At 42.7% G+C, this 18,870-nt stretch overlaps 1 protein-coding gene and 1 pseudogene across 1 annotated transcript in view; one reads left to right on the top strand and one right to left on the bottom strand.

Annotated features, from left to right (window-relative positions):
- Positions 1 to 18,870, bottom strand: part of ATP6V0A4 (ATPase H+ transporting V0 subunit a4) — a 74,642-nt gene that overhangs the window by 41,231 nt on the left and 14,541 nt on the right. The window contains exons 2-6 of the mRNA XM_063098531.1: positions 8,998 to 9,131; positions 7,438 to 7,516; positions 6,974 to 7,068; positions 1,304 to 1,429; positions 747 to 841 (exon numbers count right to left, since the gene is read on the bottom strand). Coding sequence (XP_062954601.1) covers positions 747 to 841; positions 1,304 to 1,429; positions 6,974 to 7,068; positions 7,438 to 7,516; positions 8,998 to 9,114 — 512 coding nt within the window. The 5' untranslated portion in view covers positions 9,115 to 9,131. The remainder of the gene's footprint in view (positions 1 to 746; positions 842 to 1,303; positions 1,430 to 6,973; positions 7,069 to 7,437; positions 7,517 to 8,997; positions 9,132 to 18,870) is intronic.
- On the top strand, positions 13,602 to 14,121 carry LOC134380873 (nudC domain-containing protein 2-like; annotated as a pseudogene).

Genomic DNA, 18,870 nt, shown 5'->3' with positions numbered 1-18,870 from the left:
TGACTTGATGGCATAACTATCCCATTTCTAATCACATTTAAAAACTCAAACTCTAAATGCATTTTATTATGAAAGTAATACTTTATTTATTTATCTATTTATTTTTTATTTATTTTTTTTTTTTTAAGATAACCCTTGACTCGGTGTTGTCAGCACCACGCTCTACCAAGTGAGCCACAGGCCGGCCCTAAAAGTAGTATTTTAAAGATAAGGAAAATAACATGTCCTGTAGCCTTGTTCCAAAACAAGGGAAGAGTTGAGAAAACCCACCTAAACAATTATCCCCACATCCTTCCCGTGTGGGTGCAACACAAGCTTACTTCAAAACGTTTGTGGAAAAATAGAATTAAAAAATAATCCGAATCTTTTCATGAACTTTTTGAAGCCCCTCATTGAAACATTTGCACTCTTCAGGCTGAAGAACGTTAGTGTCACTGTTAACCAAAAGGTAACACTACTTCCAACTCCACCACCAACCTAACGAGGTTACACTTGGGGTTATTGCTGTGCCGAGGCCTTAGATTCACAGGAAACGGTCCTCATTCTAGCGGCTATTTGTTCTCCATTCATTCACTCAAACACTCAGGGAAATGTACTAGGGCACTCCAGAAAGTTCGTCGAAAAATAGAATGAAAAGATAATACAGATCTTTCCATGAACTTTTCAAAGTACCCTCACTTTTCAAGGTCGAGCTAAGGACCAGAGACCCATCTACACTAACCATCAGGACACGGGGTTCCACTTACCCCAACTTTCCAGACATGTACGCAGGCACAGCTTTCAACTCCAGAAGACCAGAAGTGTCTTCAGTAAAGAAATCGTCAGCTAAATTCGTTTCCGTCTGAAAGTCAAAGCACCTCTCCTTTCATTTCAATGTATTTAAAATAACTTAAAAAGCACCCCACACCTCAAGGGTTTGTCTGGTTTCAGTGAAGTTTTAATTTTCCACAAATAGTTAACGGAATTTTAAAAACAGAGTGTTCCTTACCTGATCAAAAACTTCCCCAGTCTCTTCCCACCCAAACCCTCTAAACCTGCTCAAACTACCTGCTCTGCTTTCTTCTGACTCCCCTTCTGTCTGGGCCATTTCGAGCACATACTTTTTAGTGAGCACCGTAATGTTTCTGCCTTCAATTCCTCCAGCACTACAGTTTCTCCACCTGGCTGCTCTCCCCTCACCAACAGCCTCACCACTGGACAGACACAGAGAGATTTATTCATATTCCAAACCCTCCAGTGTCCAAAATGGAAGATTGAGGCTCTGAGGAAAGAACTCTTCAATAAATAGTCCCTAAATAACGACCTCAAAGAAATCCTGGGTTTTCTTCAGGAGGTATTTGAGTTCTGTCAGCTCTAGGAAGCTTTTCTTCAAAGCTTGTTGGTTCTGGTTGGCTTCCTGTAACTCTCCTTCCAGTTTTTCCAGAATAGTCTATGCAGGAGGAAAAAAGAAAGTAAGCCAATCAGAAAGTGCTATGACATTCCTACTGTACATTAACCACAACAGACAGCTAAAAATCAGAGAAGCATTCGTGCTTCGTAATATAACTTGAAGTTGAGTGGCCTGTTCAGTCATAAACTCAGTGTAATCACAGAGCGTAAGGTACAGCCAGGGACACACACACCCAGGATTTCCATCTTCCAGTGGAGAGGATCAGGAGATACTCTAGGGAATGGAAGGCCACTTCAGGAAGAATCGAGGCATTTTGACAAATCGCATGTCTGTCCCCCATTTAAAACATGAAATAGTATAATAGTATGGGGTACTTCCAAAAGTTCATGGAAAAATAAAATTAAAAGATAATACAAATCATTCCACAAACTTTTGGAAGTACCTGCATATAATACAATAATATATAATAATATAATATAACGATGTATATAATATAAAAAGAGAAACCCAGTATCACTGCCAAACCATGACCAGTTCTAGGTCAGGGTCTGGAGAGCAGGTACAAGCAAGTAAAAAAAGGCTACGTAGAGAAGGGGGGAGCACAGAAGGGAAGAAGACGCACACACACAAAAATTCCCCCTTCCAAAACGAGTGTGCAAAGAGAGAAAGGCTCGTGAAGAAATCTAATGATGAGAAAAATCACTGACAAAATCCACAGTCAAACACAAAATCACATTGGGTGAAATTATGTTTACAGAATATTTTGAAAAAGTTTTGAAAGTTTTTGTTTGTTTTCTTGTGTTTTTTTGTAGAATGTTCAAAGAGATCAATGAAGGTATTACTTCCACTAAAAAGAAAAATAAGAAACTGTTAAACAAACATGTTCTAAAATAAAAGAACAGGTAGATATAAAAAGAAAACTATTTAGGGCCGACCCAGTGGCTCCCTCCGGAGAGTGCGGCGCTGGGAGCGCAGTGACGCTCCCGCCGCGGGTTCGGATCCTATATAGGGATGGCCGGTTCGCTCACTGGCTGAGCACGGTCACAAAAAAAAAAAAAAAAAAAGAAAAGAAAACTATTTAGAAATCTTGAAAATGTAAAATATAGCTATTGAAATTCAAAACCCGGGGCCGGCCCGTGGCTCACTCGGGAGAGTGTGGTGCTGAGAACACCAAGGCCCCGGGTTCGGATCCCATATACAGATGGCCGGTTCGCTCACTGGCTGAGCGTGGTGCTCACAACACCAAGTCAAGGGTTAAGATCCCCTTACCGGTTTAAAAAAAAAAAAAAGAAAGAAAAAAAGAAATTCAAAACCCAATAGATGAGATCAGCTCTATACTGGACACAATTTGTGAATGCAATACTGAGATTTCACAAATAACTTAAAAATATGAAAGATCACTTATCCAATGGTCCATCAGTAACACAGTGGACAAAATATGTTACATTCAATAAAAAGAATACTACACAGCAGGGAAAAGTAAATGTCAGAAACATAAAATAATATGGAGTCTTAAAATAAAATGATAACAGAAAATAGCAAGATGCAGAAAATAAACAATATGGTTATTTATATAAAATTTTTTAAATGTGTAAAGCTAAATCATATGCTATTTAGAAGAACAACTATGTGCTAAAACTATGCAGAAATAAGGAGAAAAAAATACAGAGTTCTGGATAGTGATTATTTTGGAGAGAAGAGAGTGCAGGTGAGGAAGGGCTCATGGAGGACTTTGTGGGCATCACTGTGGGTACATTTTATCTTACACAAGGCGATGGGCACTTGGTCTTTGCTGATTGTTGTTCTCTGTTTGTTTTTGTTTCTGTTTTGTTTTGTTTTGTTTTGTTTTGTTTTGGCGGCAGCCCAGTGCAGTGTTCAAACCCTGGACCTTGGCATTATCAGCCACATGCTCTAACCACTGAGCTGACCAGCCAGCCCTGATGGTTATGCTTTATACCTTACACATAGTTTATAAAAATTCTACTATATCTATTCAATATTTAATAAAAACAATAACAAATTCATATTTAAACACATTGTAGTGAAACAATAAAACCTTAAAGACTATCAGGAAAAAAAGAGACATATCATCCACAAACTAGTGGCAGGTTTTAAGATCAAAAGTTACTCTGTATGTGACTTGAAATGTTAAGTGTAACAGTGATCTATAGTTTTCAAACCAAGAGGGGCAGTGAGATGAGGGTGGGGGGTTGTGGGTGTGGGAGGGGAGTATTACAGAAAGTCAAGAAAGGAAAGAAAAAAACAAAGGGAATAGTAAACCAAAAAACCAGTGAAATCAGTAATCACAAGAAATGGAAATGGATTAAGGTCACCTACTAAAAAACAGAGATTATCATGCTAGATATTTTTTTAATCCATCTAAGAGACACCATTACTGCAGAGATAAAAAAATAAACAATAAGGATATCCATGCAAATGCTAGCCTTCCTCCCTAAAAAAGCTTATTAATATCAGACAAAACTGAATATTTTAAACTTTCCATTATGGGAAATTTCAAACACACGTAAGCCGAAAGAACTGCATGGGAACCCCATACACCCCTCAGCCAGCTCCAACCCCACTCTGTTCTCCCCTTCTCAGAGATCATCACTACCCTGAGTTTTGAACACTGGGAGAAAAATTAAATCCTCATTTCTTAATCATTTGCTCTATCCACTTAATGATTCCATTAAAAATAAAGTTGCCATTAAAAAATATTTTGGAGAAGGATGCAATAGCTAAGAAATGGTTTACAATATGATAGCTAATGTAAAAAGTAGGAAACTATAAGGCATATTATGGATATAATATTATATAAAAATATAACTGCATAAGAATAAAACCTGATAACAATGAAAAGTTGGGGCAGTTTTCACTGGGATGATTTTTTTTTTTTCCTGAATTAATATTTCCTCTAGGACTGTTTATAAAGTCTCTTTATAAATTCTACAAGGTAGGAGCCCAAAGGTAGCCCAAGGTAGGTATACTCTCGCCAGAATTCCCTCTCTAACAAGGCTGGAGGAACACTCAATAACTGCCAGACAAGCTGAATCGATCAATAATCAATCAATCCCAGTAATCAATGGCAAACCAGATATTACACTTACAATTCCATGCTGTTTTAATTTCATTTTTACAGCAAACAATATTCAGAAGAAAAACACTAAGGAAAGACTGTTGGCATACACATCTGATTGCCTCTTATCTAACCAGTTATTACTACAAATGTATGGGAGTATCGTGCTTCAGAAACTTAACTCAAAAGAGCATGCTAGTCATTTTTTTAATCCAGCTAAGATACATTCTTATCAGAGATAAAAAAATAAACAATAAAAAGGATACCCACACAAGCATTAGCTACGCCCCCTAAAAAATAAAACAACGCTTATGAATATTCAGACAAAATTAAATATTTTAAACTCGGAATGGTGAAATTTGGAAGGTGTGAGCCTTGGCATAGCTGGAGAAGGCTTTATAGAATAGGGAATTAAACCAGTCAGCCAATACTAAACTCAGTTGGATGAATTGCTTTTTTAAGGTAGTACCTGAAACAGACAACCAACTCAATTTGGAAACCAAAACACTTGTGGCTTGTTTAACAAAATCAGGAAAGTCTCCATGCTTGTCAAAGTAACATCAAAGAAGTATACCACAATTATTTGAAAAGGCTATTAAAATACTCCTCCCTTTTCCACTACATAAGGAAAGGATTATCTGTGTAAGGCTGCGTAAGGCTGGATTATCTTCATTTACTGTACTTAATGAAAGCAACATATTGTTAACAGATTCAAAGTGGAAGTAGACTAGTTTTTTATTTAGAGAATGTTAACATGTGATGAGATATTTTCAAATTAATTTTAAAATATTTTCCATTTTTTTCCACTTTAGTTCCTGATATCAATAAATATAGCCCACATAAATAAAGCTTTCTGCGATCCACAATACTAGTTGAGTATAAAGGAGCCTGACACCAAGATGCTTGAGAACTGCTGAATCAGAGGATAAATTATGAAAATGTAATATTGATCAGAGGCCCAATAGAAGTTCTGAGAAAGTGGAATGCGTGTGCTTTGGCATAGTCAGAGAAGGCAGTATGGAAGAGGTGGGATCTAACCTGAGTCTGGAGGCATGGCTGGACTTGCAAGTAGTGGTGGTGCACAGGCAAAGCACTCCAGGCATGAGGCGCTGCAGGAGCAAGAGCTTGGAGTTGAGAAATGAATAAGAGCAGAGAACAATCAAGGGACAAGCCCAGACAGGGCCGGGGGACAGCAGGCTTTGATGGTCAGAGAGGTGGTCGAGCCTGACCTGGTAAGAAGGGAGTCATGGTACATTCTTGAGCAGGGAGTGGCGAGATAGAGCATGACCAAAATTAATCTGGTGGTAGCAAGCAGGAGTGATTGGCGTGGTTAAGAAAACTAGAAAGCCTAGAAAACTTCCGCCCTAACTCAGAAGAGTAAAAGCATAAACCAGAACGTGTCTCACCGTCTGCATGAACAGGTGTATGTGCTCCTGCAGGTGAAGGGATAGAGGTGCGGGGAGCTGTTGCATCAACAGGGCAGGTATTAGAAGACAAGGGATAAGACAGAAACTGGAGGTGACTGGGGGATCCTATTCATATTGGTTAAAAGCTTTCTCTCCAAATATCCAGATTTTAATATGACAAGACCCAAAATATTTTCTAGGAGAGTTGGCAGTGTCTTATCTCTATTAGAGTATCAAGATTTATACTACTGATAGTGTCAACAATTTCAAGAATTTTGAGTTAACTTCAAGGAAAACAAAAAAACTGAGCCAGAGAAAAGTCTCAGCTCGGTGACGCCCTCCCCTACCTGCCACCCCCCTTAGTGAGCCCTTCCTCCTTCGAGGACAAAATATCCAGCTTTTTATCAAGACCCCATAGTCCTCCATGGTCTGGCTTTGACTTCCTCTCCCACCCGGCCTCTCACTCCTGTCCCCACTACCTGCTCTTCAAGCTCTCGGAAGGGCACGACCATGTTTATTTCTCTTGAAGGTGCCTTGCACATGGTAGGTACTCACTGCTTTATAAAAGACAGAGGGGGAGGAAGTAAGCAGAAGGGAAGGACAGGGAGGGCCCCACAGCCATAACATCCCTGGCTAAAGAAAAATGCTGTCTTCTCCCAGTTGGCCTACAGAGGTCAGTCTGCAAAGAGGCCTCCACCCAGAATGGATCCAACTCATTAGCTGCTTCCTACCAGAGAGGTAATTAGAAAACATCCCATTATGCCCACATTTGGCCTGTTCAGTGGCACTATATAGACAAGACTTCACTGCCTGTAAGAACCTTATGCCCACCAAGAAAATCACTCCTCAAGTAGGCGGAGCTTCCCTAGGGCCATGTTGAGAAAGGAAAACAGCTCTCCCCTGCAGCAGGAGTGGCTCTAAAAAGCGCACAGTAGGATTTTCCTGGCATAATAGTACTGAAAAGTGGTCAGCTACATAAATCTGCATCCACGCCTTCAGCAACTGCGTAAGGGACCCATGAGTGGCTCTCGGAGCTCCCAAGGAGACAAGCTTCAGGACTGTCTTTAGCTGGGGTGGCCAGCACAGTGGAGAGGAACTTACCTCCAGGGTGATCATTTCCCGTGGGAGAGGCGTCGGTGGGTACTTCTCAGGTAATTGAACCGCAATCTCATTTTTAATCTCATCTTCCAGAAAACCTGAGGGATGAAACCCCACCAGAGAGCCCAAGGTGACTGTGTTTTCTCCTGAGAAACGGGGTCAAGCAGGACAGCTGCCTTTCAGCCAGATCAGCTACCTGAATTGACCGAGGACCTGCCACCTGGATCCCACCCCCAACTTCCTCCATCCCATCTCCATGATCACCTCAAAAATTATTACAAATAGGGGGGCTGGCTGGTTAGCTCGGTTTGTTAGAGCATGGTGTTATAACACCAAGGTCAAGGGTTTGGATCCCCTAATCTGCCAGCAACCAATAAAAAATAGGGATGCATTTGTTAACTGAGTCCTGCAAACTATTTACCTCCTTGCCAGTTCACATTTAGACGGTGAGCAAAAAATTTACTTACGGAGGATTCTCTCCAGTGACTCACACCTTCTGACTTCATTCACAAATTTCCTTTGGAAGCTATTCACGTTTGCATTTAACTAGGGGGAAAAACACAAGGCACACATTTGTAGCAACAGCTTCCAACATATCCCTTTTGGTTATTGTACTATCTTTTTAATGCTGGAGAATATTGCTGGAATTGTCTTTCCATGCACAAGACATGTAAGTCACAGGCAAAACACACCAAGGTGGGGCCGGCCCGTGGCTCACTCGGGAGAGTGCGGTGCTGATAACACCAAGGCCCCGGGTTCGGATCCCATATATGGATGGCCGGTTTGCTCACTGGCTGAGTGTGGTGCTGACAACACCAAGTCAAGGGTTGAGATCCCCTTACCGGTCATCTTTTAAAAAAAAAAAAAAAAAAAAAAACACACCAAGGTGTTGTTAATACTCAATCCCCCAAATGCCTCAGCTTTGGCCCTCCCATTTCTAAGAGAAACAAAGTCCTCCAACATCTAAGGTTTCCTTATTTTTAGCCACATTGGCTATCCAAATGAGCCTCAAAATGCTCAGTGGGGTCACGAATATGACCAGACCTTGAAACTTCACAGCTCCATGCAACATATCACAGTCATCAACAAAAATTCAACTCTCGTGCTGGTGCCCTCAGCTCAGCCCAGTAAACTTTACTGAGGATCTGTCTCATGTCGGGTCCTGTGCTAGGGACTCGGCATGCAAAGGACAAGACATGATACTTTTTTGCAGGAGCTTAGCTTTGACCTTGACCTTGGTGAGGAAGTAAAGATGGATTGACTTTCTAATTGGGCTCAATAGGAGCTTGGTGAGGATCTAAACCACCCCAGGGAAATGATACCCTGACATCACACTCCAGAGTCTACCCCTAGGATGTCACTCTGGAACTCAGTCCTGGGTATCACAACCAACTGTGGACTCCAGAATACTTTGTCCTTAGTCAATCTAGTCAGGAAAAACAGGTTTTTGGTTTTGTTGTTGTTGTTGTTTGGGGGGTTTTTTGTTTGTTTTTGTTTTTTGTGTGTGTGTGACCGGTAAGGGGATCACAACCCTTGGCGTGGTGTCTCCCGCACTGCGCTCAGCCATTGAGCGCACCAGCCACCCCTATATGGGATCTGAACCTGTGGCCTCAGCACCAGTGCCACATTCTCCTGAGTGAGCCACAGGGTCGGCCCCAAAACAGGTTTTTGTCCACAGAACAAGATCTGGTAATCCATACACCCATTGGATATATCCAATGCTTTGAAGATGCTACACAGGAAATAAAATACAATGACATCCAACATACAGAGACTGCGTTAAAGCCTCAAACCACTCCTATACAGGAGACAGATATAGAGGGTGGGAGGACATGTTTGTGAATGAGTTGCCCAACGTCATTGCAAATGCTAGCCAGAAGGAAGAGGCACAGAATCCCATCTATTTTGTTTTAGCTCAGGGCTCCTCTCCCTACAGAATACATTTTGCTCCCTACAAGGAAGTGTTGTGAAAGGCCTGTCTACTCCCACCCCACCTTCCTCTTATCTCCAAAGAATGCGGTACCTACATCTTTGAACTGAACCAATCCGAGCTCTCCGAGCTCAGCTACACAGCAATACGCAGCCTCCACCTGCAGAAACAGCTGTGACAAACACATCTCCTCACTTCGAAACACGGACGCCATCGTGGCCTAGTCTTGGTCTGCAGCAGAAAAAGAGAAAGATATTTAAGGTAATAAATGGGTGAAAACTTTAGGATGAAAAACTTTTTTAATTAAATTAAAATTCAACAGGAAAGAAAAAAACCCAACAGGAATCACCCCTGATTTTAAAAATAGAAGCAAACACAAGATAGCACTTTTCACCGTCTATCAAATTCACAAAAGATTTAAAAATATGATGAAAGATGTGAGTTGGGAAGAGTATGAAGAAGCAGGCCTTTTCATACACTTAGTAGTTCAAGTATAAATTCTTGATTGCTTTTTCAGAGAGCAATTTGTCAATATCTATCAAATTTTCTATTACTCATACCCACAACCCAAGATTTTCACTGCTATTTATTCAGATAAACCTGTATATGTATCGAAAGATAAATCTGTATATGTACAGATGTTTCTTATAACATTGCATGTAATAATTATAATGAATGGCTCTAACTTACATGTCCATCAACGGAATGATTAAATAAACTGTGGTACAACAGAACCCTGTGGAGTCATCAGGGATGAAGTAAATCTGTACGTCCTGCATATGGAAGAAGATATTCATCCAGAGGGGGAAATAACCCCTGTGAGTTAGTTCAGCCTACCTGTAAGTTGCAGTTCCACCACGTATTCACAAGTAGGTGTTGACACTGCTGGTTTTTAAGAAATGAGTAAAACAACACACACCAAGAGGGGGTCATAGACATATAGAGTCAAATATAATAAAACATCCGACATGCTCTAACAGATGTATGTACAAAGCTTAACTGTGAAGCAGGCGGGAGAGCCACAAACACCACAGGCCTCAAAGCAATTGCCATCTGCCCCCACACAGCCAGGGAACAGAGCTCAGAGCGGTCAGAGGCCTCCTAGCAGATAAAATGCAGTCCAAACTAGGGGGCGTCACGGTTTGTGACTCCTGATAGACCCCCTCCCCAAATAGACCATCAAAGTCATACTGCCAATTGGACTGCTTTTAGGTCTGTTAGAACAGATGCCAAGGAGGGACATCTCCCAGGGGCCGGAGACAGTGAAGACCCTTCAATGTAAAATTGAAGACCATGGGAAAGCAAGTGGGAGGGGGTGGCTACAGCACCCATTCCCATCGAAGACCCTCTAGATGGCCCTCCTGCTGCCAAACTAAATTGTTTTCCGCCCAGTCAACCTTCTAGAAGAACTATCATGCCCCAGAGTGGCTTGCATTCTGTACAGTATAGAGTGTTTGTTATTTGACAGACATTGGGCCTTTCCATTGTCCCAATTTCTGGCAGGACAATCTAAAGCCCTTGAGCTGGTCAACAAAGGCTGCAGGACCTGGCCCATGTCTCCTGCGGCTTTGTCTGGCTTGACACTGCTGTCCAGATACCCTGCATTCCTCCCCAGACCCTGGCCACCTCAGGGCCTTTGCTCGTGCTTTTCCTGGATTTGGAGCCTCAACCTCTCCCTGCCCACCCTCCATCCCCATGTCCCACATAATCCTGCCATCCTTCCAGTCTCGGTCTCCTCTTCCACCACAAGCCTTCCCTGACCACCACCAACCCCTCTCCTCCGGTGAACTAAGCTCTGTCCTACATGCTCCCAGAATACCAATCATTTGTGATGACCTGTGTCATGCCTACCTGTGTACCCCCCAGCCAGCAAAATCCATGAGGTTAGAACTATGTCATGCTGCTCACTCTAGCACCAGGTTAGCTCAATACTGACCACAAAGTAGGTACTCAAAAAATATTTCCCAATTTATTGCCTAGAGGATAAACATCATCCCCACCCTCAGGGAGTGCTTAAGTCTGGACCTTTATGTTTGCCTTTTGACACCAAGTTGAATCAAACCTTTTCATACTGTCCTTTCTGATAAATAAGGCAACATGTTCATAGGTAAGCAACGTAAGACATTAGCTTCATGCAGACCAAAAGGCACAGTATAGAGACCCTGCTTACCCCAGCTTTGTCCAAGCCTGTCCCAAGCGAGGGTCTGGAGCTGACCCAAGGGCTGCGGCTCTGCAGTGGCCTCCTCCACCCGATGCACCGAGCAGGGAGCCCTGCAGTGGCCAAGCCTCAGCTGTGGCTTCAAAGTGGCCCAGGGCCCAAATAGGACGGGTCTGGCTGGTGGATTTGCAGGTGTCCTCCCTGCGGCAGGGCGCCCCTCCCGGCTCTTTCTCCTCCGAGGGAGGCGCCCGCCCGCAGGGACAGGAGGCAGCTCTGTTGTATCAACACCGCCTGTTGTGGGTGAGGACAAACCTGCCACACCGGCCAGCCCTGCTCAACCCCCGCCCCACCTGTGCCCTCTGCCATGACCTTGAGTCCCCACCAGGAAGCAGTGACTTCATTTTCCAATGAAAGTAAATTGCCCTTCAGTGAGCTGAGGGTTGGGGACAAGGTCTCTTGAGGGCTTAGAAGGGCCCTCTAGGCAACATTCCCATGTATCTACTAACACTCCTTCAAACTGTAAAAATGAAATAACATTAAAAAATAGCTTTGGAAAAGAAAAAGGTATCACACTCACCATCCTATCAACAACTATTTTCCAAAATACTTTCAAAGTTGAATAGACAGAGGAATCCTTCTAAATATCCAATGGCTAAAATTCAGCTTCTGATGTGGCCCAGGTAAAGAGAGACAGGGTCAAATGTGATATGCACCCCTTTCTTACTGAGGACTATTGTCTTTTCTATCTTTTTGGCACTGGGGGTGAGGGGCAGGAGAGCCATGATTAGATGCTACTCTCTCAGCTCAGGTCCACCCTGCAGCAGCCACCTGCACTTCCACCAACGAGCTTTCCAGAGCAGTTTCTCCAGACAGAGTGCATGGATTCCCCGCATGCACCCACTTAAGGGTGCCTGTAAAATGTACCCCAGAGTGAGGGGGGTGCTTTTATTTCCTTTTCATTATGGAAAAATCAAAACAATCTGCTAAAATACAAAGAACAGTATAAGGAACCTGCATGTACACATCACCCTACTTCAACAACTGTTGAATTTGTGTAATGTACACCCCCACCCACTTCCCCTACGCACCTGTGATTTTTTTTTCTTTTTTTTTTTTTTTGGCAGCTGGCCAGTACAGGGATCAAACCCCGGACCTTGATGTTATCATCACCACACTCTAACCAACTGAGCTAACCAGCCAACCCTCACCTGGTTACTTTAAAGCAAATCCCATGTATCATGCTATCTCTTCCAAAATATTTCAGCATGTGTCTCTCAAAGATTAGGATTCTTTCATCTACATACACACCCACATACATATAAAAAACACCATGGTCACTCCTAAAATTCAACAATAATTTCTTTTTTTTTTTTTTTTTAATAAAAAAGATGACCGGTAAGGGGATCTCAACCCTTGGCTTGGTGTTGTCAGCACCACGCTCAGCCAGTGAGCAAACCGGCCATCCCTATATAGGATCCGAACCCGTGGCCTTGGTGTTATCAGCACCGCACTCTACCGAGTGAGCCACGGGCCGGCCCTAACAATAATTTCATAATATCAAATATCCCATCAGGGTTCAAATTTCCTAAGTCGTCTGAGATTTGCATTTTATAAATCCCTCAGTAATCCTTGTGCATGATTAAATGAGAACCATAGCTTTTGAGAACACAGGGTGGAAAAGCAAACTTTGAGCTTGGGAGGCAGCAGAGAGGGGCAGGATATAGGCATTTGGGAAGGATCAGCTGAGAAGCTGCAGCCATTTGGGCCTGCGGCAGTGGAGGCAGGGGCCTCGGAGGGAGCAGGTGGTCTCTACCTAGGCCCGGCAGGAAAGGCGCTGCTTGGGCTTCTGGAGAAGCAGAGCTTGGCCACACCCACCCACCCACACAGGGCAGATCTGCCCAAGAGTCCAGACTCACCTGGACAAAGTTCCGAAGGCTGAACTCAGGATGTGCAAAGCAAAGCAGGAAGATAAGGGAAAACTGTGAAAGGAGTTACCACTGTGGATTCTGCCTCTCCAGAGGCAAAAGGAGCCCCTGCCCCAATTAGTGCCTCCTTTTGTCTCCCCTTCCCCTCCCACCTCTCATGCTGCTCTTCACCCTAGCAGGGGTTTGCTGGAATAGTTCTCAAGGAACAGTAGTGCCCAGGAACCCCTGAGGAGCACAGAGAGAAAAAGGTACATGTTAATGGTTAACAGCAGAGGCTGGAGCCGAAATCTGCCATTTACCACGTGTGACCTTGAAGAAGCTATTTAACCCCAAGGCCTCAGTGTCCTTATCCGTGCTTCTTTTTTGGGGGGGAAGGGAGGATGGTTGGCCAGTTCGGGGATCCAAACCCTCGACCTTGGTGTTACGACACCACGCTCTAATCAACTGAGCCAGACCCTCAGTGTCCTTGTCTGCAAAGTATAATAGGATATGAGATACTTATTGAGAATGTGGAGTATAGGAGAGGATATTTTAAGGTTGTTTTTCTCCTCCTAAAGCCCCACGTCAAACTTGCAGAAAGCTCGGTAGGTGCAGCTTTGGCCAGGAGGCTATTGGAGAATGTCGGCCCCATTTGAGAAATGCAGTGGGGTAGTTCCTTGCAGGACCCAGTGGAGCCAGTGGTACCAGACCTTGGTGGAGATGTTCATTGAGGTTCAAGTGCCACCAGGGACTCATGCACAGGACATCCAGTGTGGCCTGCAGAGCCAGCATGTGGTGCAGGCTGTGGATGGCCACAAGATCCTCAAGGTAGCGGTAAGGCAACTCTCTTTGATTCTTACTACAGCTGATGAGGGAACATGGACTTTGGAGGACAGAAAAATGGTTCATTGTTCTTACAAAGACAAAGAGAGATGAAGCAAATTGTTAGACTTCTCTTCTAGAATCCAGACTTGCAGCTGATCCTTGAGTGCAAGACCAAATGCAGAAAAAGCTTACATTATAGAAACTCCAGAAAGAAAATCCTGGTTTTGACCTCAGTGGAGCAGAAATCTCAGGAAAATACACTAAAAGTGGACCAGATTTCTCAAACTTGAGAAATAACTTCTATTTGGTTTTTGCTGCATTCTGGGGATCCTAGCAGATGTTGCCAACTTAATCAAAGGAACAGATTATGTGGTGGAAGAAAAATGCCAATGCCTGCAGTTAAAAAATTGCAAAATAAGGCTGGTGGGTTAGCTCAGTAGGTTAGAGCATGGTGGTGATAACACCTAGATCCAGGGTTCTATCCCTGCATCAGCCAGCTGCCAAAGCAAACAAGCAAAAACAAAAACAAAAACATTTGCAAAATATATTTAAATATAGTTCTAAAAATTTCATTCAAGGATGAATTACATAAAAAATATGTACAATGGGAACTATTCTATTGATATATGGTGAGCATTTTTTTTGGACTTGCTTTTGCCCAGCATGAAGTTTTATATGCTGCATTTTACTAATTTTATATTTAACCATATTTTTAATACAAAAACATTAGGGTATAGATCATGTCAAATGAAAGGGTGCCTGCAGGGAAAATTAAGTTTTTCTTTTGATAAATATGATGCAGAAATAAAGTTCAATAAACTTTTCTAAACAGGAAAAAAAAAAAAAAAGATGCAGAAAGCCAACACACTCACTGAAGCTGTCAGGACTGAAAATAATGCAATTTGTCTGAAAGGCAATGTGCATATCCTTTGATCCAACAGCCCCACTTTAGGAAGTTTATCCTAAAAAGAATTAAGGATGTAAACCAAAGTGTAACTACAGTCATGTCTATTGCAGCACTGTTTGTAATAAGTGCATAATTGAAAACCACCTACTTTCATCCATTCCATAAACCTTTATCGAGAACCTAGTATGTGCCCGCCCTGTTCTGGACTCTGTGGATAAGGCAATAAATTAGAGACATGGTCCCTCCCCTCTTGAAGTTTATGCCCGAGGGGAAGCAGAAAAACAGTAATCAGGTAATCAATCATCAGGGTATTGCAGATTATGGAAAGTGCAATAGGAGAATGGCAAGCTTTAGAGAAAGGAAGAGAGACTACTTTAGATAAATGGTCAGGGAAGTCCTCTCTTAGGAGGTGGCATTTACGTTAGGCTTGGAAGATTAAAAGGAGCAGGACTTGCAAAAAGAATCTGGGGGAAGGCTATCCCAGGTAGCAGGGCAGCAAAGCAGAGGCAGGGGTGTGAAAGCATCACAGCAGCTCACACGTCTCATCGTGTGCCCAGCATTGTTCCTGGTGACTTTAGAACTCGTTGTGATATGTGTATCCATCTGTTTAATCTTCTTAACAACTGTATAAGGTGAGGTAGGTACTATTCTTATTCTCATGTTACAGATGAGGAAACAGAGACACAAGAGGCTCAATAATTTGCCCAAGGTCACTCAGTCACACAATAGACCATTTGACACCAGGGTTCTTGCTCACAACCACGTATTGTCTTATTGTCTGAAAAAGCTGAACATGTTCAAGAAGCAGAAAGGAGGCCAAGGTGTCTGGGGCTCAGAGAGCGGTGGGAAGAGGTATGCATGAGGTGTGGCAGAGTGGCAGGATGAGTGGCAGGGCAAGGGCCATGGCCATGCCATGTGAGGTCTGATGGGCCAATAAGAAATTTGCATTTTATTCCAATAGCATTGGGAAGCCCTTAGAAAATTTTAAGCAGGGGAATGGCATTACTTGCTTCTCATTTAAAAAAATAATATTTTGGCTTCTGCTTCTGGAAAGATAGAGTAGAAATATTTTTCTTCCCAATAAATAAGAATAAAAACCCTGGACATTATATATACAGCAAACATAAGAAGTCTCTGAAAGATGGTGAGAAGAAAATCAACCTTCTAGGGACTTCGGGACCTGAGGAACAACACAGAGGTTCTCCCTGGACTTTCTTCTTCCCTCAGATATTTCAGACTTGGTGTTCCAGAAGCCAGTAACATATGCAGACAAATATGTTCCAGAGAAAGCCTGCTACCTCTAGCCAAAGGACCAGGAAAGAGGCAGCCTGGCAGGAAAGGAAAACTTTTAGACAACAGTCACTCTAATCCAGCCGAATACCATAGGGCAACAATGTCCATACTCATGCCTGCGAACCCAAGTGGGGAACCTAGACATCTACCCTCACCTATCTGTAACAAGGCGACACCCCCCAATGTGGTATCAGAGAAAGCCAGTGGGGAGCCAGGACTTCCAGCCCCACCCTGTGGTAACAAGGCCCCCCTCACACACCCCTGTTGGGAGATGACAGGAGAGACCTAATTAGAACTCTGCCACTGCCCATTGGTCATGAGGCCACCCCCTCACTGGAGGTTGGAGGTCACGTGGGGAGCAGCGGAGGTCAGCAGTGCAGGTCACTTAGGGAGCAGGAAGGAGGCGTTATTTTCCCCCCAGCCAGGGGGTATCAGCAGAGGTCCAGTAAATAGAAGGACACAGTGGAGGAAACCATTCTACCCACTTTGAGGCTTCCTGTACAGCTACAGTAACCAAGACTGTGGTACTGGTGGACAGACAGACACATAGAGGAATAGAAGAGAACAGAGAACCCAGAAATAGCCCCACACATCCAACCAACTGATTTTTAACAAAGGTGAGAAGGAAATTCAGTGAAGAGAGGCCAGTCTTTTCAACATGTGGTGCTGGGAACAATTGGATATCCACAGGCCAAAAACTGAACCGTGGCCTAATCCTCACGTTTTATACAAAACTTAACTCAAAATAGATCCTAGGTCAATTTTAAATGTAAAACTATAAAACTTTTAGAAGAAACATGTAGACCATTTTCAGAACCAAGGGCTTCGTGAAGAGTTCCTAGACATGACACCAAAAGTACCATTCATAAAAGGAAAAAATTGATTTAAAAAATAACACTTTTGCTGTGAAAAGATCCTGTTAGGAGGATTTTAAAAAATAATAATAAGCTAAAGACTGGAAGAAAACATTTGCAAGCCACATATTTGATAAATGACTCATATCTAGAATGTATAGAGTCCACAAACTTCAAAAGTATAAAATCAAACTATACAATTAGAAAATGGGCCAAAGTCATAAGTCCACAAACTTCAAAAGTATAAAATCAAACAATACAATTAGAAAATGGGCCAAAGTCATAAAGAGCCATTTTACCCAAGAGGACATAGAAATGGCAGAGGTATTAGTCAGGGTTCTCCAGAGAAGCAGAACAAATAGAATAGATGTATTAGTTCATTTCCATTGCTTATAACAAAATACTTGGAACTGGGTGATTGATAAAGAAAACAAAATTTAGGGCCAAGCCCGTGGCGCACTCGGTAGAGTGCTGCGCTGGGAGCACGGCGACGCTCCCGCCGCGGGTTCGGATCCTATATAAGAATGACCAGTGCACTCACTTGCTGAGTGCCGGTCACGAAAAAACGACAAAAAAAAAAAAAAAAAGAAAAGAAAATTTATTGTTTACAGTTTCCGAGGCTGGGAAGTCCATAGTCCAGGGAACATATTTGGTGAAGGCCTTGGTGGTGGCAACAGTGACAGTAGAGTATCACATTGCAAAATGGCAGAGCACAAACAGAGAAACTAACCTCTTATGCACTCTTCTTTTAAAGCCCTCAGAACCACACCCATGACCACCATTTTTAATCCATTCCCTACAGCATGATCTTATATTCTAATCACCTCTTCCAAGTCCCACCTTTCGATTACCATAATAGGATTTCCCACCCTCCCAACAGTCACAGTGGAGGCCAAGTTTCTAATACATAAAACTTAGGGGACACAATTCAAGTTTCAATGAGTTTGGGGAGACATTCAATCCACTACAATAGATACATTTGTAGGTAAAGACATAGATATAGATACACGAGGATTTATTACAGAAATTAGTGTGCACAATTACAGACCAAGAAGTCCCATGATAGACAGAAGTCTGCAAGCTGGAGAGCTGGAGGCGCTGGTCGTGTAATGCAGTCCAAGTCCAAAGGCCTGAGAACCAGGAGCACTGACGTCCAAGGGCAGGAAAAGAGGACATCCTGGCTCAAACAGGAAGCAAACTCCCTTTCCTTCCCCTTTTTGTTCTATTCAGTCCCTAATAGATGGTTAGATGGTCCCCATCCGCGTTGGTGAGGGAGATCTTCTTTACTCAATCTACCAGTTCAAATGCTAATCTCTTCCAGAAACACCCTCACAGACACACACAGAAATAATGTTTTACCAGCTACATGGGAATCCCTCAGCCCATTCAAGTAGACACATAAAATTAACCATCACGAGTCCACCCCTTGTCAACTTGGCACCCATACTTATCTCTTTAAACCATACTTAATCTCCAGATAAAGCCAATAACAGGGTCATAGTTCCACCTAATACAACATAACTAAAAATTCACTAATCCCTTCCCCAGAAGAGGAAGTAAACTCCTTGAGTGATAGTTACTCTTCTTCTGATATCCCATAATGTAAATACTATGATGTAAAATTAACAATACTTAAATACTGATATAAAATCAATACCTCTTATGTCACATGAGAAGGGAATAAAGGAGGAAAGAAAACAAATGTATTTGCTAATCTATGTATATATACACACAAATGTATTCATATCAAAATAAGGAGGAAATATTCATTGACAATTACAGTACTCTTTTCTGTAACTGGTCATGTGGTTGTAGCTGGTATGTACAACTACTTTCTTCTACTACCCATCCTGTACTCCCTTGCCTTCAGCAAGCACCTCAGCTAGTCATGGTTCCTCACCTGGCGGGGTAATCATTCTGAAGGGTTTGGATGATTAATAATCCTGCCTGAATTGAGTTGTACTTTCCCATTGACCTTAATCACAGGACACAGTAATACTGAAAGTTGGCCTAAGGGATCTCCTGCATT

This window comes from Cynocephalus volans, chromosome 6, assembly GCF_027409185.1.
Source record: "Cynocephalus volans isolate mCynVol1 chromosome 6, mCynVol1.pri, whole genome shotgun sequence".
Lineage (NCBI taxonomy): Eukaryota > Metazoa > Chordata > Mammalia > Dermoptera > Cynocephalidae > Cynocephalus > Cynocephalus volans.
This window is presented reverse-complemented; position numbering and strand designations above follow the sequence as displayed.